This window comes from Onychomys torridus, chromosome 8, assembly GCF_903995425.1.
Source record: "Onychomys torridus chromosome 8, mOncTor1.1, whole genome shotgun sequence".
Taxonomy (NCBI): domain Eukaryota; kingdom Metazoa; phylum Chordata; class Mammalia; order Rodentia; family Cricetidae; genus Onychomys; species Onychomys torridus.
In genome coordinates, this window is record NC_050450.1 from 30,392,380 (window position 1) to 30,416,068 (window position 23,689).

The 23,689-nt window shown below is 36.0% G+C and overlaps 1 protein-coding gene across 2 annotated transcripts in view; it reads right to left on the minus strand.

Annotated features, from left to right (window-relative positions):
* The window catches only part of Gabrg2 (gamma-aminobutyric acid type A receptor subunit gamma2), an 89,826-nt gene extending 66,421 nt beyond the window's left edge, over nucleotides 1–23,405 (minus strand). For both annotated transcript variants that reach the window (XM_036196105.1, XM_036196104.1), the window contains exon 1: nucleotides 22,761–23,405. In XM_036196105.1, the coding sequence (XP_036051998.1) occupies nucleotides 22,761–22,864 (104 nt within the window). In that variant the 5' untranslated portion in view covers nucleotides 22,865–23,405. The remainder of the gene's footprint in view (nucleotides 1–22,760) is intronic.
* Between the last annotated feature and the right edge of the window lie 284 nt (nucleotides 23,406–23,689).

Below are 23,689 nucleotides of genomic sequence, written 5' to 3' on the forward strand. Positions count from 1 at the left end.
AAGCTTACAGAAGTTGCCACAAGCTATCTGGCCAAGAGTTTGGACTAGTAATCTAAAGATTCTCAGGGGATTTTCTAGAAATGCTGAACTCTAAGATTCATCTATAGTCATGTCAGGCTGTTTAACAAACTCAGTAAGCATTGGGATTTCTTTAATAAAGTCATGTTCCTGGTTTGCCTTAGTCATTTGAATCTATATCTTTGCATTGTAAATCACCATATTCATTTTATTTTTGTCTTTACACATTTATATGTGCTTTGAACTAAGCCATAACTATAAGCATTAACTCTTCTTAAAACTAATAAATGAGTTATTTAGAAAAAGGCAGGGCTTATAAGAAAAAAAATAGTACAGTTACATAAAAGATTCTAAACAATTGATTTTGGTATATATTTTGGGTGTTTTCTGTGAAAAACTAATTAGTTATTTTATAGAATGTTATATTTTCATCTAGGTCATAGTCTAATCAATCTACTAAGCTCCAGATTAAATAGGGGAGTTCTTTATTATACACTCTCAACATAAAAAAGCAAACAGTCGGACAAGAATTAATAAAGATTTGTTGCTTCATTGAGTTGTCTGTAAATCCAATGATACCCGCTTCCTCATAAATACACTTTATATTTTTCTTTCTCTAAAATAGGTAAAGTAGTTGAATAAAAGAATAAAGAGAATATTATTTATTTTTATGTTTGAAATGAGTTTAAACTGCTAGAGTGTTTTAAAAATCAGTTGCATTATGGTTATGTTGGTACTGGTTGCAGGGTTATTTTACAGACACAATGATTCACATGAACAATGCTTTACATGTCATTATATCTCCCTCAGGTCTTATATATCAGAGAAGTGATACATTTGAATCATTTCTTCTCAAAAATTCTTGTACATTGGAAGTTTTGCTCTCTTAATTTTATCTTCTGGAATGGAGAACTACCTCAGCCATGTGCCACCACATCTGACTTTACACAGGCTCTCTTGAGATCTGAATTAAGGTAATTAACTGATCCTCTGAGCCATCTCATTAGCTCAGGTTTGTGGTGGTGGGGGGTACACACTTGGTTTTCCTCTAGAAGTAACAATAGCAAATATAGATACTATTACATATTCATTGTGTTATAGGAAAAAAAAAACTTTAAGAACTTCAATGTGTCTCTCCTATAATTGCCATCTTTAAGAAATAAATATACAGATTTAAAATTATCAGCAGGCACTTTGGAATGGCAAAACCACAACATGTAAGCTTTATGCTGCAAGGCAAAAGAATTGGGACCAAAGAATCCTTTATATCAGTGGTCCTCAATCTTCTTAATGCTGTGACCCTGATGTTGTGGTGTGGTGACCCCTAACCATAAAATTATTTTCATTGCTACTTCATTTTTGTAATTTTACTTCTGTTATGAATTGTAAATATCTGTGCTTTCTGATGATCTTAGGTAACCCCTGTGTAAGGGTCTTTTAGCCCCCAAAGAAGTCGTGAACCACAGGATGAGAACTGCTGTTCTATGTGTAGTCATCAAAAAGACAACAAGAAGAGTATGTACAATAAATGATGGTTCTGGCTCATTTTCCCTTAGGAGGATAAATGAGTTTATAACTGAGCCCAGCGAATAATATGGCACCTTCACCACAAGGTTAATAACATTCAAATTTCATAAGCTTGACATTGTAGACAACAATGATTTAATCTGCCCATACTGAGAAATAACACCAAAGCTTGCAATTTAAGGTAATGTGTGTGATTAGCTGCCAATTTGGAGCTGGAGTTGCGTTTGGAAAGCAACACACTCAGAGAAACAAGACAAGCTCTGTGATCAAGTTCCTTCCAAAGGATGTATATGAAAAGGGAGGATTTGTAGAAGATTCATGAGCAGGTAGATTAAATACATGTAGACCCTTTGAGGGTGCAGGCGAAATATTCTGTTTTCTATATTAAGTGCTCTTGAAGGTTATCTTGGCTTTTCTGAACAGTGGATTTGAGACAAGTTATAAAGCCTTCAGTGGCTTGTGCATGGTTCTCTCTCCTGAAAGGATGTGCAACTGACTTACAGAGTAACTGCTGAGGAGTTCAATGAATGGGTATTTATCACGCATGCGTCCAGATCATTCTGAGAGTAGATTGCCCAGCTGGGATGACTTTCTTAGCTCACTCATAGCTCAGTTCTTTGTAATAGGTTTGTATCTGTTAATAAGTGTTTTACTTTGACTGAATCAAATATCAGACACATATTACAGTGCATAAAATGCAAAATATTTATTAACAATCCATCACAAATAATGTTTTACTAGTTGAATCTTGACTACAACTGTCAGAATCTCCAAACTGAAAAACAGGATTACAAGTAATAATGACAGAGGTAGAGTAGACTTCAATATGAGCTGATACAATTTTTAAATTATGAATTAAAAAACAAACAACAACAACAAAAAAAAATACCTGGTTCACACTGAGCATGATTGCTCATGCCTATATTCCCAGCACTCAAAATCCATGCAAGAAAGATTGCTGTATGAAGCAAGTCCAGGCTTTGTAAGAATTCTAGACTATGTGAGTTATATAATGAAAACTTGTCTCAAAAATTAAAAACAAAACAATAACACACAAACCCAGACCCTTTCTGTTTGTCTTTTCCTATTGCCTTGCATACTGTCAAAACAAACACTTGCTTTGATTATAGGGTCACAAGTTGCTTACATCTCTTCCTCTTCCTGCTTCCTTGTTTAAATTCAACAGAGAGATAAACATTTTTTAAAAGTTTGCTTTACAAGGAGAGGCTACTTCTTTTCCAAAGCTCACAAAAAGTCTCACTGTGTGTATCAAAGAGGATTATGTACAGAAAGCCATTATCTCCAACTAGAGGGTGAATTATGCCTGATTTTAATTAAATTATTTATCCCTCACTAAAATGAAAATCAGAATTAGCTTCCCACAAGGTCTGTGTATCGCCAACAGCAAAGGAAGTTTGGAATGCATGAGGTTATGAAGTAAAGCATGAAGGCAACCACAAATAATTGCAAAAACAAAATAGTTTCTTTAGGCAAAAAAAAAAACAAAAAACAAAAAACAATCAGCTTGTGTTCTACGATTACTACCATGTCCATTTACTCTGGGACAACATTCTTGTCATGATTTGTTGTTATTTTTGCTTTAATGCTTCTCAAAACTTGTGGGATGACATGAAATGACACTTTCACATACCTTTAGAAAGAAAATATTTTTGCGATTATCTATCTGTGATGGGTATTTGTATATTCTATAATACAGCCATTCTATTTGTAATCTTATTCAAGAAAAATATGCATGCTCATATCTTCTAAAAGATATACATAAGGACATTCATAGACCTATTACTGTGTTGATAAACAGAAATGAGTATAACTCAAACTGACGATAGAATTGGTAGATAAAACATGGTATCTCCATTCAATGAAGTGCTAGATACCAAAGAAGTTAACAAATTATAGTTACATGCAACAAAATAAATTCGAAAAAAAATCTAAACAAAACATATGGTACATACAAACACAGACATGAGAAGGTGATATAAAATTTAATGTCAGGATAAAGTCACTGTGGTGTTAAAGTGAGGATGGAAGTTAATTGAGAGAAGTTAGAGAAGACAGAGATGGGTAAATAGATGAAGATATTTCCTAGATTTTGGACAATATTTCCTTTCCAGAGATGGTTGATATAGACATATTTTAATTTCATTGTGTAATGCTCCATCTATCTCTACTTGTACGTTATGTTCTTATTTACATTTTATTTCACTAAACAAAGCTTAATATAACCAAATTTCACCACAAAAGTTAGAGATAGGAAAATTAGACTCCATGAGCTGTTGCTGACCTTAGAAGCATTTTCCAAAATCATCCAAGTGCCTGGCATTTGCCAAGATGTCCAATTAACATTGTTTTAAAACATTGACTGGTCAATAAGAGCATGTACTGTTTGTAAAATTAGCAAAAAACCTCATACTCATAAGTTAATTTCCTCTTAGTATATTTATGAACAATTAAGGCTAATTTGTAGATGAATGGTCTCTGTTACACTCTATAGTCTGTCGGCCACTGATTTCTTCATTAAATATCAACCATTAATTTGTGTGAATGTGCAAATGATGTACATGACATACACTACAAATAGGTTTTAGATACCAACAACACAAGCTTAAGACTACAACAAGCAAATTCTAAAGTCATCTCAATCATTGTAGTTATCTCATAAAATGGAAAGAAAAGTGTTAGTATTAGATACAGTTAGGAAGAAATACAAGTGGATAATTACTAATGAGGCATGGTTTTACTTAATCATTTGTTGATAAGAAAACTTCAATGTCATTATTTAGAAAACTGATAAAAAATGCTATTTTTTGATAATTTTTCTGGTGATCAAACCCAGGGAGGTCTGCAAGCTAAGCAAGCACTCTACCAGTTCAGCTATATTCCACCCTCAGATTCTGCATTACTTTCTCTCTTCAGGCTATGAAAATCAAAGGTAAATTTTAAGAGCAGGAGATATACAAGATATAAAAGTTAATGTCAGAGAGGGGTGTTTATACACACCACCAAGAATTACTCCAAAGAGAAATAATTTGTATTTTTTTATACATACTATCTATGGTACTTAAGACTGCATAATGCCACTTGCTCCACATTAAATGTTCAAACAGGAACTAGACAATTCATTTTTAATCCTGCATAATAAAATCATTTGGAGTTCTTTATAAAATAAAAATGCTGAAGGACAATCTTTTTAGATACTGGCTTAACTGATCAAAGATGAAATCAAAACATGGGCTTTCAAGTGATTTTGAGGTGTGGGGAAAATTAAGAACTATAGAAAGAAATAAGACATGACTACATGGATAGTCTTTTATAATCATTTTACACATCTTTTATTTACTTTCATTTTTGGAGTAAATAATCATTTGAGAATTTTGTTATGCAACTCCAAGTATATTGACAATTTAAAGAATTGCCTTAAATATGTGTGTCCTATTAAGACAGCTCCTACTTGGCCTAAATCCTTGAAGTCATTCTGAGAGAACAACTTGAAATATCACATAGACACAGTATTAAAAGTAATTAAAACACATATTTAGAAAGTTTACTGTTTTTAATTTACTTTCAGCATATCTAATCATATTTGGTAAAACTGTCTGTAATTGATATTCTACCATTGTTTTTAGTTTGCTAATCTACTTTGTAAAAGAGCAGTAACAAAATCAACTTGCCTGATAGACAAAAACCATGTAATAAAAGCTTAGCAGTATTGTTCTGGTTTTATTGCAATTACTTTGTAGCTGTCTTTTATTATGAAAAGTGATACTAATTTTATAGTTTTAATATTTTAAATAGATTTCCTGAAATTATAAAAGTATATTGAATTCCTAGTGCTTGGCTTTCTTTTTGAAAAAATATTCAGTAAATAATGTGGCAGCAATGTAGTTTAGTGGTTATGAGGACATAGTACTCTTCTAGAAGACCTGGGTCAGATTACAACACACACATCAACCAGCTCACAACTGCCTATAACTCCAGGGAACTCTAAACTTCTGGCATCCAAGCTACCTGTACTCACATGTAAGTATGTGCGTATACACACACACACACACACACACACACACAAACACACACTATAATTGAAATAGAATAAACCTAAAATATCAAAATACATATGCAATATATAAATGACAGTCATGAAACCCATGAGAGTGGCTGAGTTTTGAAAATGATGGTTTATAAGTTTAGATCTTCTAATCCTTCAGTTAATCAGCTTGTGCTTAAAACTCATGCGCAAGACAGCTGTAGTTAGGCAGAAGGAAGTGTTGAGTGCAATGCTGGCATCAAACACCTCTCTTCTATTTGTGGAGAGAAATTCTTGAACAAGTAGAGAAAGGCAACACTTAATATGAAAGACAGCCCTAAAGTGTTCTCTGAGCTAGAACATGACTAATCTGTCTCCCAGGGCATCCAAATTGACAAGAAGGTTAAATCCACTGAAGTGTTTCTCTCTTCACTTTTAAAATCTCAGGTTTTGGTGGGAAAATGAGCAGTTTCTTCCAGGACACACATTTTAAGAATCTGCTAAAAAAATTTGTTTCTTTTTCTACCAAAAATAAAATGAAAATGAAATTGTTCATATACACAGGTACAAATTTCATGTGTTTACAACAGACCCATAGATAGACAGGATGATCTCTGTGTTCTCCCAGGCAGTCAGTGAGTGAAAACCAAAACTATCCTAGGTTTAGCAAAACTCTGAAGGTCACTGAAAGTAGGTGTATGAAAATGATGGTCAGCATGTTATTTCATATGCTGTCTGATTACTTTGATGTCCCCCATCTAAAAACTTTGTAGTGTTAGTCTGCTGTGGTTGAAATGTGCATTTATCCAATGACTACTAGCTCAGAGTGTTAAATTTTTTCTCCTTTTTTTATTTATTATATTTGTCTTTTAATTTTACACACCAGCCATGGGTTCCCCTGTCCTCCCCATTCTGTCCCCGCCCCCACCTTCCCCCCAGCCCCTCACCTCAATTCCTATCTCCTCCAGGGCCAAGACTCCCCTGGGGATTCAATTCAACCTGGTGGATTCAGTACAGGCAGGTCCAGTCCCCTCCTTCCAGGCTGAGCAAAGTGTCCCTGTGTAAGCCCAAGGTTCCAACAGCCAGCTCATGCACTAAGGACAGGTCCTGGTCCCACAGCCTGGGTGCCTCCCAAACAGTTCAAGCCATTCAACTGTCTCACTTATCCAGAGGGCCTGATCCAGCTGGGGGATCCACAGCCCCTGGTTCACAATTCATGTGCTTCCATTAGTTTGGCTATTTGTCCTTGTGCTTTTCCAATCTTGGGCTAAACAATTCATGCTCCTACAGTCCCCCACCCCTTTCTCGACAATTGGACCCCTGGAGCTCCACCTGGGGCCTGGCTGAGGATCTCTGTATCCACTTCCATCAGTTACTGGATGAGAGTTCCAGCATGACCCTTAGGGTGTTTGGCCATCTGATCACCAGACTAGGTCAGTATGGGCTTTCTCTCGACCATTGCCAGCAGTCTACAGAGGATATATCATTGTGGATAACTGGGGACCTCTCCAGCACTCTGCCTATTCCTGTCCTCATGTGGTCTTCATTTATCATGGTCTGTAATTCCTTGTTCTCCCTTTCTGTTCTTGATCCAGCTGGGATCTCCTGCTCCCCTAAGCTTTCTTTCCCTCAAACCTTGCCTTTCATTACTCCCACTGTCATCCAGGTTGTTCATGTAGATCTCATCCATTTGTCTGTCATTGGGGGATCCCTGTGTCTTTCCTATGGTCCCGTTTTCTAGGTAGCCTCCCTGGAATTGTATAGCAGTCTAGTCTTCTTTGTTTTACATCTAGTATCCTACCACGAATGAGTACATACCATGTTCGTCCTTCTGAATCTGGTTTACCTCACTCAGGATGATTTTTTCTAGATCCATCCATTTGCCTGCAAACCTCATGATGTCATTGTTTTTCTCTGTATATGTACCATATTTTCTTTATCCATTCTTCAGTTGAAGGGCATCTAGGTTGTTTCCAAGTTCTGGCTATTACAAACAATGCTCATACGAACATAGCTGAGCAAATGCCCTTGTGGTATGATTGAGCATTCCTTGGATATATGCTCAAGAGTGCTACAGTTGGGTCTTAGGGGTGATGGACTCCCAATATTCTAAGGAAGTGCCATATTGATTTCCAAAGTGGCTGTACAAGCTTGCATTCCCACCAGCAGTGGAGGAAAGTTCCCCTTGCTCCACATCCTCTCCAGCATAAGCTGTCTTCTGTGTTTTTTATCTTAACCATTCTGACACGTGTAAGGTGCTATCTCAGAATTGTTTTGATTTGCATTTCCCGGATAATTAGGGATGTTGAGCAATTCCTTAAATGTCTTTCAGCCATTTGAACTTCCTCTGTTGAGAATTCTCTGTTTAGTTCTATAGCCCCTTTCTTAATTGGACTGTTGGGCATTTTGATGTCTAATTTCTTGAGTTCTTTATATATTCTGGATTATCAGCCCTCTGTCAGATGTGGGGTTGGTGAAGACCTTTTCCCATTCTGTAGGCTGTCGCTTTGTCTTGTTGACCGTGTCCTTTGCTCTACAAAAGCTTCTCAGTTTCAACAGGTGTCATTGATTGATTATTTCTCTGAGTGTCTGTGCTACCCAGAGTGTTAAATTTTTATGTGATTGATATTTCACAAATTTAGATGACTTTCCAAGAATTATATTTGCCCTTAAATTTTATAACAGTTTCTGAGGTTACAATGATGAATATTTTGTTACTGAAATAGTACTTGGCTTCTTGTGAATTTATTGAACAGTTTAAGTATTTATTTTTGGAGTTTAGATAGGACATTACATTCTCTAGCACTTCTGTGCGCAGGACAATTTCTGAAATGTTAACACAGAACCCAAGAACTCTACAAGGACAAGAGAGAACATGTATGAGCTAAATATGAGTGACATCCTGAGCACACAGTTTCCCCAAATAGCCTATTCTAATGTGGACATGGTTGCATGGAGTTTAAGTTTCAACATATCTTAAGTCACTGTGTTGATTTCATTGGAAAATACAAGTTTGTATCATAAGAAAAGACAGTTTCTACAGTCCATAGATTAAAAAATTAATAACTTTCCTATGTAATAAGATTAGAGACATTGAGTCCTCTTGAATTACTGGTGTTGAATAGTTACAAAACAAAAGAAAGCCATAAATCATGCATCTGAAAATACTTTGGTGAGATCATCACATGAGCTGGTGGTAGCAAAGCAGGAGAATTTCTGCTGGAGACTTTAGCTTCCATTTGCTGTCACCTTTAGCTTTAAGGTATGTGAAAGCTAGTGGCCTGTTGAATCAAAATACACCGAAACAAATAGCCAAACTAATGGAAACACATGAGCTGTGAACCAAAAGCTGTGGAGCCCCCAGCTGGATCAGGCCCTCTGGATAAGTGAGGCAGTTGATTAGCTTGAACTGTTTGGGAGGCACCCAGGCAGTGGGACCCGGACCTGTCCTTAGTGCATGAGCTGGCTGTTTGGAACGTGGGGCTTATGCAGGGACACTTTGCTCAGCCTGGAAGGAGGGGACTGGAACTTCCTGGACTGAATTTACCAGGCTGAGCTGAATCCCCGGGGGAGTCTTGGCCCTGGAGGAGATGGGAAGGGGAAACTGGGGAAAGGCGGGGATGGGGGCGGGATGAGGGAGGACAGGGGAACCCATGGCTGATGCATAAAATTAAATTAAATTTAAAAAAATATGAAAACCCACACTGAAAGTTTTACCTTCACAGGCAAGCGGCAGCAGGCCATGAATGACTAGTAAGGCCTAAAGGAACCTAAGAAAACTTTGAATCTCGATTTGCAAAAACTGCAACTCTCCAAATCACAAAGTCTTAATCAGTCAATCTTAAACATAGCTAGATCTTACTTCTGTTAACTTTAATTCACACCAGTAAACTTTAAGGCTAAGAAATTAAAACATACTTGCTAATCTTCTCCATGACCATTCTCTAGAACATTTAAATCAATCAACTAATAAAAAATTTTAATTTCTGTAAGCAAAAGGAAATATTTGCCATTTTTCAATGCTATAATTTTAGCATCACAAAACTAAATGTGTATAAACAAATCAGTTAAATATATAGAGATAGTTTTAAAACTGCTATATACAATTGTGTTTGAAATAACTGGACTACCATGAGAATTAACAAGTGATTCTTGGCCTTATTTGAAAATAAGAAAAGAGATTTCTGAGCAAGAAAGAAGCTAACTGTAGTTGGAAGTCCAACAGTTAATGTTAATTTCTATTAATGAATATTGGTGGGTTGGGGATTTAGCTCAGTGGTAGAGTGCTTGCCTAAGCAAGTGCAAGGCCCTGGGTTCGATCCTCAGCTCAAAAAAAAAAAATATTGGTGTGTGAACTACAAAATTCATCATTCTCTAGAGGATATGCATGTGTCTTCTTTAAGAATAAGACTGATGTTCTGGAACCTTTACCAGTGCTACAGTTTGAATTCATATTGTGGCTGTAAGACTGTGCACTAAGAAACAGCTTCTAGCTTCCCAAATCCTTTCTTCTAGCTCTTTTTACCCTTGGCCACAGTGTCTTACATCTGGATTTAGTTCAGTGCTCAAATTATGTCAAAGTCCTCTTCCCATAAGGTCTTAGTATTTCCTATTATTCTAAACCATTGTTATCGTAAGTATGGTGTTTTCTCAAATCCTTAATTGTTTCAACTGTTCTTAATTTTAAAAAAAAAATCACTGTAACTTGTTATTTATTGCCCAGAATGGTATCTCCTCACCATCGTACAAAATGTAAATTTCCATTATTTTATTTTCAATCATATCACAAACTTTAGTCCATTTGTTTTTAATACCTATTATAATGTTAAAGTTTTGTTGTTTTTTTCCTGTTGTTTTGCTGTTTGTTTCCTGTCTGCTTTCTATTGTGAGGAGAAGGAGTATTTGTCGTGTGTGTGTGTGTGTGTGTGTGTGTGTGTGTGTGTGTGTGTGTATTATGCCAAGGATAAGATAGGAGCAAGCAAGTACTAGAAGTGCAGTAAATATTTATTAAAGGCAGAGAAGTCAGGACATTGAACAGTGGAATGGATTGATCCACATTCAACAGAGCACTTCGGAACTCATGAAGTTTATACTCAGTTCATCAACTCATAATGCCTATTTGGCCATGTTAGCCCAGAGGAACATGAGTGGAACCTTGGGATGTAGTTGTTCAAAAAATTATTGAGGAGAAAATATGTCTTAGTTATACAACTTCCTTGGGTCAGGAGAAGTAAGTGAAACAGGATGGTACATAGGTATACCATTGGTTATGAGGAAAAATATAAAGGTAGGCCTATAATGTCATTATATGCAATATACTACTATATTTAAGGTATGTTTTTATTCTGTAACATAAATACTATCAGAACAAGTTCTTAACTTGGTGAGCTCTGTCTTTAGCACCTGTCATGGTACTAGGAACAGGGCAGATAAGTCATCTTGAAAGTAAATGGAAGACCAAGAGGTCATATTTTGGTTCACTGGAATAAATATGGACCTTTTATTTCCAACATTCTACCTTAAATGCACTTGAAATTTTTTGATGTACTCTGAGACTTAAGAGTTTGCTTGGTAAATTAGTTAAAATAAGAAGTCAGAGAGAATTAATTGAATGAAGTGTTCTTACTCCATGTGCATCTGCAAGAGTGTCTTGGATGCTTGTGTGTCAGAGAAATTGTGCTGCAAGGGGAACAACAAAGAGTTTTAGGAAGGACTTCTCTCTTGGACCTGCAAAACCGTAAATGACCTACTTGCCATAGAAGCACCTGAAAAACTTTCAAAAACTATAATGGATATTTTGGAGAATATTTGAATGCTTGCATATCTGTGGTTTTAGGACACTGATAGTTTTATTTGTTATTTACATGAATGGTGTGTGTGTGTGTGTGTGTGTGTGTGTGTGTGTGTGTGTGTGTGTGTGTGTGTGTGTGTGTGTGTGTGACTTGGCACTTTATTCCCTCTTGTTTTCAAAATTATAGTTAGTTTTTTTAAATGTTATTCTACTTAAGACCTCCATTTTAAACTATGAAATATGAAAGAAGTCTGTGAACAACTCTAAAAATCTGAAGTAACTCTTTCATGAAAATTTCATGTGGAAGATAACAAGGTTCAAAGAAAATGGGAAATAGATAATAAACTCTGATACAGTAAATGTAGATAAAATAGAAAATGAACCTGGTGTTTAAAGACACCTAATTAAATTCAGTGTGGCATACAAAACATTCTGCCCTGCAGGGGAATGCTCTCACGAGAAGTTCACCCTCCTATTCTCAGAATTTTAGCTCTACAGGCCTATGAGAAATAAGTCTTCATTGATATTATTTTAGCCACGGTCTGTGACACTTTTTTATAGCATTCCCAACAAACTAAGACAATCCTTTTCCTTTGAACACTGCCACAGTGTCTGCGTTGGTCTGGGTTACCGACAGTCTAAGGTATGAATAATTTTAAGAGTTTGAAAACAGAAAGGTTAGTACATTTGGATATTGGTAGAACCCTGTGGCACAACTTGACTGTAATCTCATGAGAAACTCTGAACTACAGCTTCTCAGCTAAGCTGTCCATAGCTTTGGTTCTTAGGAAATGTGAGAAAGACGTATCTACTTTATACCACTAACTTTTGGGATAATTGGTTGTATAGACACGTGGCTATTGCAAACTGAAAAAATCTAAAGCTGTGAAATCTGAGGAAACTTTCATAGTTGTATACTAGAAGACTCTTCTGCTAATTTATTAGAGTATCATACCACAGCTATTTTACATCTAAAAATGTTCATGAACAGAAATTAAAGAAAGCATGTTCTCAAAATCACTTACATAATAACTCAGATGACAACATCAATCCAGACACATCATGAAAATAGCTAGATATATTAAAACTTAGCAATAAAAAGCAACATCATTGTATCTCAAAGCATCATGTTGAACAATAAAATAAGCATCTAAGAATCTACATAGACATTTAATTTTACTAATACCAGTTTCACTAGTAGGAAAATAATCTATGGCCACATAAATCAGAAGAATCTATCAATAAAAACTCATCTAGCTATACATTAAATCTTTTAAAAATTACTGATTATGCTAGATTGTTATTGAGAAGAACTAACTTGAGGGTTCTTTCTTTTGTGTCATGAATGAGTTGGAGGAGAGTAGACATGGTGTCAGAAAGGTATTTTTGGTGCTAATGCTGTATCCTAGGTGATATGATTTCTCACCTGTGATCACATCTATGAAATAATGGAAGAATTAGTCATGACCACAAATAACAAAAAAATCAGCTTACATTTTTATCTCTCCCAATACCCTCCAACCATTAAATGCATCTGTTCTGACACAAAGAGACTTGACTGTCAGGATAAGCAAAGCAAGTTTGTCTTCAATAACGAATCCAGCGATATTGTTTAGCAAAGGAATGCCAGTTTGATACCATCTACTGGAAAGTAAGTATCTGTTTAGTTTTATTCAGGGATGTTATAGTTAAGAAGGAGTCCCATGAAGTGACATCCATTATTACTAGATATTTGTCCATATACGTATAGTCTCTGGTTCACAGAAACAATATACTTAAAATCAGTAGTGCAGGCATTCTAGAAATTACAGTCTTCCCCCAGTTTTCTTATCTCATTCCAAGTAAAAGGAAGGGGAGGAGGGGGAGGGATGAGAAATTTGAAAACAAAACAATTAGAAAATTAAGAAATGTATCTTTTTCATGCTCTCAATTTTAGAGTTTAACAGGGGAAGACAGGATATTATGTTGGTATAGGAACTGCCCACTTATGAAAGAGCATAGACCAGGAAATTGACAGTGACCAGGCACTAGTAGGAGAAGTAACAGGCACACGTGTATTTACCATTCACTGCTCAAAGTAAACATATGAGGAATGAGAAACTTCCTTATTACATAAAAGTGAATGTGGCAAAGAGAAGTTGTATAAGGTGACTGAGGCTCGTTATGTAAGTAAATGACAGGATATAAATGAGTCTCTGGCCTAATATAGAGTAGCTGGTCCTCTTAAAGACAACACCATACCCTAGGATGTATTGCTTAAGTGTTGTTTTGTTGTTGCTAGTTTTCTCTTGGTTTGTAGCCACATTGATGAATTTCAAAGTTTAGAGGAAGAGACTATGGGAAAGCTCAAAATATTTTTCCTTCCATTATGTAATTAAATAAATTGTTATTGGGCATATACTCGGGGGAGATAGCTTGATTAGAAATATCTTTCCTGAGATAGATAGAAAGTCAAAAGGAATAATTTTTAAAGCTTTTCCATATCATTTGTCAAATAAAGAGACAAAATCTTAAATTTGCATTTTTGTGGATATGTCTGCCCACTATAAATTAGTCCACCCTTGTAGTATAGCAATTATTTTCTTAATTGTTAGAGAGGGAAAGTTAAAGAAAATGAGTTATAAGGCAGTTAATTTATTAATATAACTACTAGCATCACTTTTACCAAAATATTTTAAAATGCTAAAATAAAATAAAATAAAAACCTACAGAAGAACTAAAAGCTCCTTATGTGTACTGTTATATGACACACTTTCTTTTACATTTAAAATCTGAATGCCTCCATCCATGTAGTTTTGGTTCTGATGTATCCAAATGATCTTGCTTCAATATTTCTAGAGTTATTTGTAGAATACAGATGTCCATGGCATCTTTTATGACTGTATTTGACCATTTATATTGAATTAACAAGTGCTCAAAGATGTATCAAGAGGAGATCATAGTTAAAAATATATCCACTACCAAGTGTATAACCATAAGATCTTGTTTAATATTAAACTGGGGGTGGGGGCTGGGCAATAGAAGGGAAGAGATGGGGGTGAGAACATGAGGGAATGGGATGGTCGAGCTAGGAGAGTGCAAGGAAAGAGATAACTTGATAGAGGGAGACATTATGGGGTAAGGGAGAAACTTGGTGCTAGGGAAATTCCGAGGAATCTACAAGGGTGACCCCACAAGACTACTAACAATGGAGGTGAGGGTGCCTGAACTGGCCTACCCTGGTAAGCAGATTGGTGAATACCTTAACTGTCATCATAGAGCCTTCATACAATATCTGATGGAAGCAGATCCACAACCAAGCCCTAGGCAGAGCTCTGAGAGTCCAGTGGAAGAGAGGAAAGAGGGATTATATGAGCAAGGGTGTGGGGAGGTCAAGATCATGATGGGGAAAAATACAGAGATAACGGAACCAAGCTCATAGGAACTCAGAAACATTAGAACAACGGCTATGGTACCAGACTAGAACCCCTGAATACAGGACAGAGATGTGTAGTTGGGTCTGTTTGACAGACCCCTGGCAGTGTGAACAGGATCTAAAACTGGTGCATGAGCTGGCATTCAGGATCCCATTACCTAGGGTCGGACACCTTGCTCACCCTGGGAGGGTCGTGGTCCTGCATCAACTGAATATACCAGCCTTAGCTGTCCCCCATAGGAAAACTTAACTCCTTTAGGAGGGGGTGATGAGGGGTGGGCTGCGGAGGGGGGAAGACAGAGGGGTGATTGGGATGAGGTATGAAGGAATATCTGTGCTTGGTATGTAAAATGAATAAAAAATTTAAGAAAGAAAAAAATATATCCACTGCCAAGTATGAATCATAGGACCTTGTTTTATATTACAGTATATTATATTATGTTGTACATATATAATTATATACATATATAATTAGTATAATATATTAACAGTACTACACCTGCCTGACTCATTTATACCAAATTTTGTTTGGAGAGTGCTCACCAAATACATACATATATATATAATGTAGAAAGTTGTGGGAGCAAAAACACATTAGTAGGATAAAATTCTGCAAATTTAGTGTTTGCAAAGTCAATGCCATAGAGCACAGTGTGTGGCTTTTATCACTGTCCTTTGTATTTTGTGTGTGTGTGTCTTTTAAATAGTTATTTTCTAAATACTGAGAGAAAAATAGGATTGGGACATTCCCAAAAATGTATACTTCTTCAAAAATAAATATCATTAACTTATAATTTGTTTATACATATGAAACATCCCCACAGAATTAGACTTAAAACTGTGAAGAACAAAAAAAGAAAATAACATCAAATACTAAAACTGCGCCACTAGATATTCATAGAGGAATTTCAGATGTTTGTGAATCTCGGGTTCTCTGTCCTGTGCTTTCACACCACTAGAACTCCGCCCTGCTCTCTTGCAGCATCATGTGGCTCTCATGTACAACATTTATCTGGGTAAAGTTTAATAATTATTTGTATACCTTTCTGTTCATAACCTGTCTCCACATGTGTTATATTGAGAACTCTATGAGAACAAAACTGGTGGCCTCTGCTGCTTTGTAATTGCATACTCCGACACTACAGCAAATCTAACTCAAATACTGTCCTTTTTAAATTAAGAAAATGTTTTACTTATTTATAATTCTTTTTGCTTTTGTTTTTGAGATAGTGTCTCTCTGTTTAGCCTGGGCTGTCCTGAAATTCACTATGTAGACCAGGCTGGCCTAGAACTCTAGGAGTTCCTCCTGCTTCTGCCCTCTGAATGCTGGGATTAAAGGCATGCACCACTAGTCCTGACTCATTTATACTAAATTTTGTGTGAAGAGTGTTCACTATGCATTTTAAGTACATTTCCCAAGTCAACTTATGAAAAAGACTGATAACTACCAACAGTACAAAAAGACCATCAATCATTAATTTTTCCTACAACAAATATATACATTGAAATTTGACATAGTATATTTAGTTTATTTGAGACATTTTATCATAAAATTGCCTGACTAAATTACAGAATTTACTTTCTATATGCCCTACTGCATGGACTTGTTTCTGTAGCTGAACTTGTATTCATAGCAGGGTTTCAATTACTATAAAGGATCTTTGCTTTTAAAAAACATCCCTTGTTTTGCCAACTGCTAGGTTATTTTCTGTTCTTACAGTTTTCTTTATGAATGGGTGGAGAGTGTAATGTCAGTGCTACATATTTACCATTTACATGGTACTTTATCTGTGCACAGCTGTACAGTGATCTTATAATAATATAGAATTATTACCATATTTATGCTCTTGTAATATAATGCTACAAGGATTAATATGATTTGGAATTAAGTTTTATTTTTACCCTATGCCACTAATATGAAACTTAAAAGAGGCTTTTTCATTTTCTTTTAAAGGACATTCAATCTCCAGTACATGGTGAAAATGAACAAGGAACAACCCTCCAGGAATGCAATGTGAAGAGGCCTCTTGCATTTCAAAACAACCTGTGTGTTTTCCAACACTAAGAATTGTTTTTACATGGCTATACTTATACAGTGTGTTGTGTATACTAGGAATGAAACAGAAGGAATATGGGTCTTCCCTGAAGCTGATATTTAAGAATTCCTAGATATATCCCTTAATCTCCTTGTTTCTCAGTTATGAAAGTTCTTTGAAAGAAAAAGTGATATCTTTGTCATATAACTAACAAGCATATCAAGGGTATAAGAACACCAATATAAGCATGATAGTAAAAACTAAAAACTATAATCAATTCCTAGAAATGGAAACTTATTTTTCCTCCAGAAATAAAAACACCAGCGCTTTGATTTTAGGAGATCGCATAGCTTCTCAAGTAAGCTTTAGTATGACAGGAGTGATTTTAAAAAATCATCCTTTAATATCTACACATTTGAATATTTAAGTTTCTAGATATTGATGAAATGAGGTTATTTCTGCTTTAATATTCAGTGTTATTAATTCAATATCATCTTTCATCATCCACTTTTCTAAGAATTTTATGAGAAAACCAAAAAATAGTACTGAGCAAATTTTTCTGAATTTGCTTGATGGAGGACAAAGACTTTTTAAACACTGGTGATGTGCCATAGTAGTAGTTCCTGTGTAGTCAAAGAATTGCAAAGTAAGCTATCCCTTTCTTGGACGTACATGACCATAAGGAAAATGTATTTTTCCCAATACATCTCTAACTTGGGGTTTAAACCATTGCATTTGTATGTCCTTAAATGTATAAAACCAGTGAATAACAAGATGTGTCTAAGCACATCTGTCCAGAGAGTACAATGTGATAGCTTTTAATGGTGAAATAATTGGTAAATACTAAGATCTCAAGGAATCCTCAGAAAAATTTAGATTAAATACTATAATTTATCCAAGAGGCATTTGGAGCTAATCTTTTCCAGACTATGTCATACCTGATATAGTACAATTGGGCTTTATTGAAATGGCATGTGCTTGTGATTTTTCAAAAACAATTTTACCAAATTGATCACAGAAGACTGATTAAAAGTTCTTAATTAAACAGTCTGAAAATTCAACCAGTATAGGTGTCAGAACAGTCAGGATTTCAATTTGGATGGGTATTCCATGATTTTGTTGTTATTGTTTGTTTATTTCAGGTTGATATCAAGAAAAGGAACCATCTGACTGGGATGTGAGTGCTTAGCATGTCCATGTTCTAGAGACAACCCCCCAGTATGATGCATTTTGTGAAGAATTGGAGGAAAATAAAACATCTTCAAAAATAGAAATAAATACACATACTTTCAAATCTACTGCTGTCATATATGTAGATAGAGTGAACTACATATATGTGTGCCAACTATATCTAATCTTCTGTGGGTTGGTGAAACAGTCATTATCACCCAGGGTTAACAGACTAGAAATAAAATTACAGGCAGACTAAGTGCTTTACCCAAGGACAACAGATAAAAAGTAACAATATGGCTGGTTGTGGTGGCACACGCCAGTAGGATTTGCTGAAGGAGGCAGAGGCAGGAGGATCACGAGTTCAAGGCCAGCCTGGGCTACACATATTTTAGGGCCAGGCAGTGGTGGCACATACCTTTAATCCCAGCACTCAGGAGGCAGAGCCAGGTGGATTTCTGTGAGTTCAAGGCCAGCCATGTCTACCAAGTGAGTTCCAGGAAAAGCGCAAAGCTACACAGAGAAACTCTGTCTCGAAAGACCAAAAAAAAAAAAAGTAACAATATGAGAATCTTTGTGGATGCATATAGCAAGATATGTATGCTTAATGTTAAGTAAACATATAGCATGTACATAGTAAGTGCATAAGCATGTGTGCACACATAACATAGCTGATTTTATTTTAAATCAATCACTAATTACCTGTGGCATTATTGGTTCCAACTTACTTATCCTCTGTTCTTGTAAGTATGGTATGTTGACAAGATTACTTGTGAGATACTTACATTGTACTTAAAACTCTAAACATCCATGCTTGACAAACTGAGTAAGATGCTATCATCAACAAGAAACCATGGGATTGGTAGCACAATATGAACCACAGGAATGATGGGGACATCAGTCTTGACTTCCTTCCAATTTGAGTGGAAATTATAAAATATCTAAATAAGTTTTACCAGTAAATCAAATTTTTGTGAATTAATTATTTTAGATTAAATTCAAAATGAATCTAGGATATCAGAAAGGCATTTGTGTAGTTAATTATTTAAACAAAAACTTAATTTTTAAATTGGCATGGAGCACAGCCTACAGCTTTACCTGTAGCCCAGCCTGAGTGACACAAAGTAAAACATTAACAACAAAACAGGAAACGGCTTTGAAATCCTAGCCTGCTGTCCAGGTGTTTGGTTTACAGTGTGGTAGGAAAAGGATTCTTGGAAATTCTGAATCATATTTATAGCCTCTTATTTTACCTATTCAGGTAGGTATTCAAGGCAGACTAACTGGAATCCTATATTGACAACCAAAGCAATTGTGTGTGTGCTTATGAAAAACAAACTAGTCTTCCAGAGAAAACAAGGTAAAGCATTTGTAAAGATATAGAGAAACAAGCTTGCCCATGGAGATTAACTCTGTCAACAAGTCAGTTATATTGAAAAATCAGAGTATTTCTTTTATGGTTATGGTTGTGGTCCACAAAAGTAAAAGACAGCATAAAATATAATTATGGCATTAAACATTTTTCAAAGCTCTTAATATTTTATCTGAAACATTTTTTATCCATCAATAGCTAAGAAGAGAAAATAAATGTAAGCATTAAAATGGTACTCAATAAATATTTGTATACACACACACACACACACACACACACACACACACACATATATATATATATATATATATATATATATATATATTTAACAATAATTAATTGAAAAAGAGGCCATAAATTTGACATAGAGCAAGGAGGAGTATATGGGATGGTTTAGAAGGAATGGTGAGAAGTGAGAAATATTTAATTAAATTATAATCTCTAAAATATATAAAGTAAAAATATTAAAACTGTTATTTTAATGAAAAAATGAAATTGATTATCAAAAATTCAATCTAATATGTTTCTACTCAGTCTAATACTTTGAAAATAATTATCTGTCAGTCTAATATAGTATTAGATAACTTATTCTAATCAAAATAAAATGTCTCTTTTTGTACAGCAATTTTCTGCTATATCCAATTATTTCTCCTGTGCATTAAAATTTTACTACTTTTCAAACTCTGTAACAGAATGAATTTAAAACAAATTTTAAAATTTGTTTTAAAACACACTTGCCAATATGCATAGTTGTGGTAGATAGAATATGTAAACAGATATCTATGCAGATACATATATTAAAATATTTCAAGAACTTTTACACATGTTATAAATATAGTAACATCATTTACAGTTTTCAATTTTGATTTATAGGCATACTTGATTGATATATAGTAAGAAAGCTTATGGATAAGGAATTGATTTTCTGTGCTAAGGTGAATAAAATTGTAAGAAGCAAAATATTTATGACTATTAACTGGGGTGATAAATAAACCTTTTTAAATAGACAGACAACAGGCCTATTTTTCTTAAAGGAACTCTGAGAACTTGTTAAAATCAACATTCTCAGACTTCACTCAGGCCTCATGACTCAGAGTCATCCAGAGTGTGGTTTAGGAATTTCCATTTTAGTAAGACCCCAAGTGATTCTCACAAGTTGTCAACAAGATACATGGGAGTGAAGCAAATTCCAAGTTTGTGAAATTCTTACTCAAAGGAGAGCTATAAGCTTTCAACAGGCTTACTCTAGTGTCTTGTTTTATTATTTACTTTGCTTTTATGTGGAGATAATTGGGTGAGTTTAGTCATTTAATAGGAAGAAAAGCTTATTTGGAGTTTAACAGATTAAAAAAAAGTCCATTAAAATCTTACAATGTTCAGTACATTTCTCTTTCTATTATTGCTTACAACATAAAATCTTAGGATTCCATTTTTTCAAGAGACTTATTGTACCCCCCACTTTCACACCAGCTTTAGAGATCAAATCTTCTCTTTTCCTCCACCCATACTCAGCCATTTAGATAGATCATCTACTGAACTGCAGCAAATGAAACTCTGATCACATCCACTGCACCAAACTGCAATGGCTACTCACTATATCATTACTGTGAAGACACACGCACAAAAATATCTATTAGAGCATTTTCACAATACATAAATCTTAAATACTACCATATCATAAACAAAAATAAAATAATATTTTGAAGTAACATACAGTGATTTTGAGGCTAGATACATAAGAATATACTCAAGCAGTTATTTGAAAATTCTTTAGTAAAATGAATGGGAATAAGAAGGAAAGATATATTTCCCCCATGTCTGGTCTAGATTTATTCCACAGGTTTCATGGTTTGTAGAAATACAAGGAAGAAATGCCCTATTTATAAGTACTCTGATTCCCAAAAACAAATTTCACAAACTTACATAAAATGTGTAATAGGAAAGTGTGTGATGATTTTTAATAGAAAAATACTCTAATGGTTCTATTCTATGATATGTGACATATGATACTCTTTCCAGCAAGTGTTCCTCTCCTCTTCTGGGACACTTCTTCAGCTTGTGGTTTTTAATGAAACTATATTTATTCAATGTTTATTGTAGTTAAACTGTCAAACCCTTCAGTTTAACTCTATTACAACTACTACATCAACTTCCAAGAAAACTTTGGAGTAGTGTCTTGATATCTTCCATAGATTTATGTCTTTATTGGAGGTGGGGGACAGATGTAATTCTTACAATGTTTTGTTTCAAATTGGAAACAAAGACGAACCTGTTATGACAAGAGTGGACTTCTTGCCTGCCGTTGGTTCTGGTTGGAAACCATAATGTGGTGAGAACTACTTCCATGGATAGAAGCATGGGACACTGTGCTTGGTGGAGGGATTCTACTCTCACAGGCTTAGTTCAAAGAAGTTCTGAATAATCTGGATGAAACACATTTCAGGGAGCAGTCATGCTCAGGAATTTTACAGGTCCTCCCTCCCCTTTATTTGTGCAGGAAGACTGTAAAGCACTAGTGCATGCTTCACGATTTTGGCATTGCATTCACTTGGTTGAGCATGTTTTCAAGACTGCAGCCAGGGCAATTCTGTTCCAGATGTACTCCCTAAACATTCATTGAACTATATTCACTACCTTATGTGCAGTATCCCCTCTCCCATCTGATGGTGGGAGTAGCAATAACCAGTGTGAGGTCCCCAGGCTCCTTCTGTGCTTTCCCTTGGCCCACTGGCCTTCTGACTACATGCCTGTCCTTTGTAGATTTAGAGATAACTGGAAGAGGTTTGACAAGCCTCTTTCCACAGGGCCCTCAGCTGGACCGCTGTCCTTGGTGCTGAATCGCTTTTGCCCATCTGGGATTCAGCTGCCGGGTCAATGGGGCTGGATAGAAAACCTGGCTGACTGAATGCTCAGGTACAGGACCAAAGACTATAGTGTATAATAGAAACAGCGCGGCCCCCGCCCCCAATACTCCTTCACACAGACCACGCTGGTGTTTGTCAGGACCCCATTTGTAATTTTCTCCTCCAGACCCCCACCCAAATGTCTTCAATATGGCCTCAAATGCCGGCGTGTGCGAGCACAGCCCACTTCATATCAGATTGCAGCAAATTCAAATGCTATTCCCAGAACACAGAGTCTATAAGGTGAGCTTTAGCGCTCTGAAACAAAACATAAACAAATAAAACCCAGTTCATTAACAAATAAGCCAATATGTCCTTCCTCTCTCATCCATCTTTCTCCCACCCCATATATTCACTCTTCCCTAAATTATAAAGCCGAAATCCCAAAAGAGTGTCTCAGATCTGGGTGGTCTCCCTTCTTCCACAACCCTATCTCTCCCCCACCTCTCTCTAGAGCCAAAGGACGCTGAAAACGACCCATCTTACCCCGGGTAGAGCGATAGCAGGAGCAGAATCCACAGCGTCATTTTCTGTGAAAATACCGGAGAGTAGACTAGGCTTCCAATGCTCCATGTATTTGGCGAACTCATCGCTTTTTTTTTTTTTCCCTCTCGCCTCTGGGTTGCAGAAGAATCCCTCCCCTTTGTATTATTATTATGCTGATGATTTGATGCTGGCTCCCCCCACCTGCCTCTAGTAGGTCCCGTCACTCAGGAGATGTATTGCTACCAGCTTCGAAAATTAATATTCAGGGGGCCGAAATAAAGATCAGTACAAACGCTTGCAGATCCCATCAAAGCGTTAGCTCAGGCAGCAGCTTCCAAGTCTGGGAGGATAATATAATTGAGGCGGGGGGGGGGGGGGGGATGGTACACCCAGAGATGCATACGGAGGCAAAGGAGAGACACAGAAAGGCGCTTACATTCATGCCCTGAGCACTCACATGAACTGCCAGGGGTCTTTCCTTTTAGTTTTGTTTATGTATTTGCTCTCTTTTCATTTCTTTCTTTCTTTTTAAATGGGGCTGTGCTCTGTTTGTGTGGTTCTGTTGTGTGGTTATTTAAAAGAAATAGGAAAAAAAAATCACTAGAGGCTCTTGGTGATTAACTCCTGCAGTGTAACTCTGAGGTCAAAGTGGAAGAGATCTGAGGCTGCAGCAAGAATTAGCACATGCGTGATTTCTTGCCAGCAGTTTTTAACCCTTTCCTGTACCAACATGCTAGGATTTCCATTCATGGGGAGTTAAAAAAGAAATGCATCAGTATGTCCAGAAACAGAATTACTAGACAGAGGGTTTGTTTTTGCCAGATTTGAGAACAAATCTTATCTTAAAATCATGTAATTTTAAACCGTGATGGCATCATTGGGGGAGGGGCAACAGGCAGTAAGAAAGGAGTAGCTGTGCCCAGTGAACT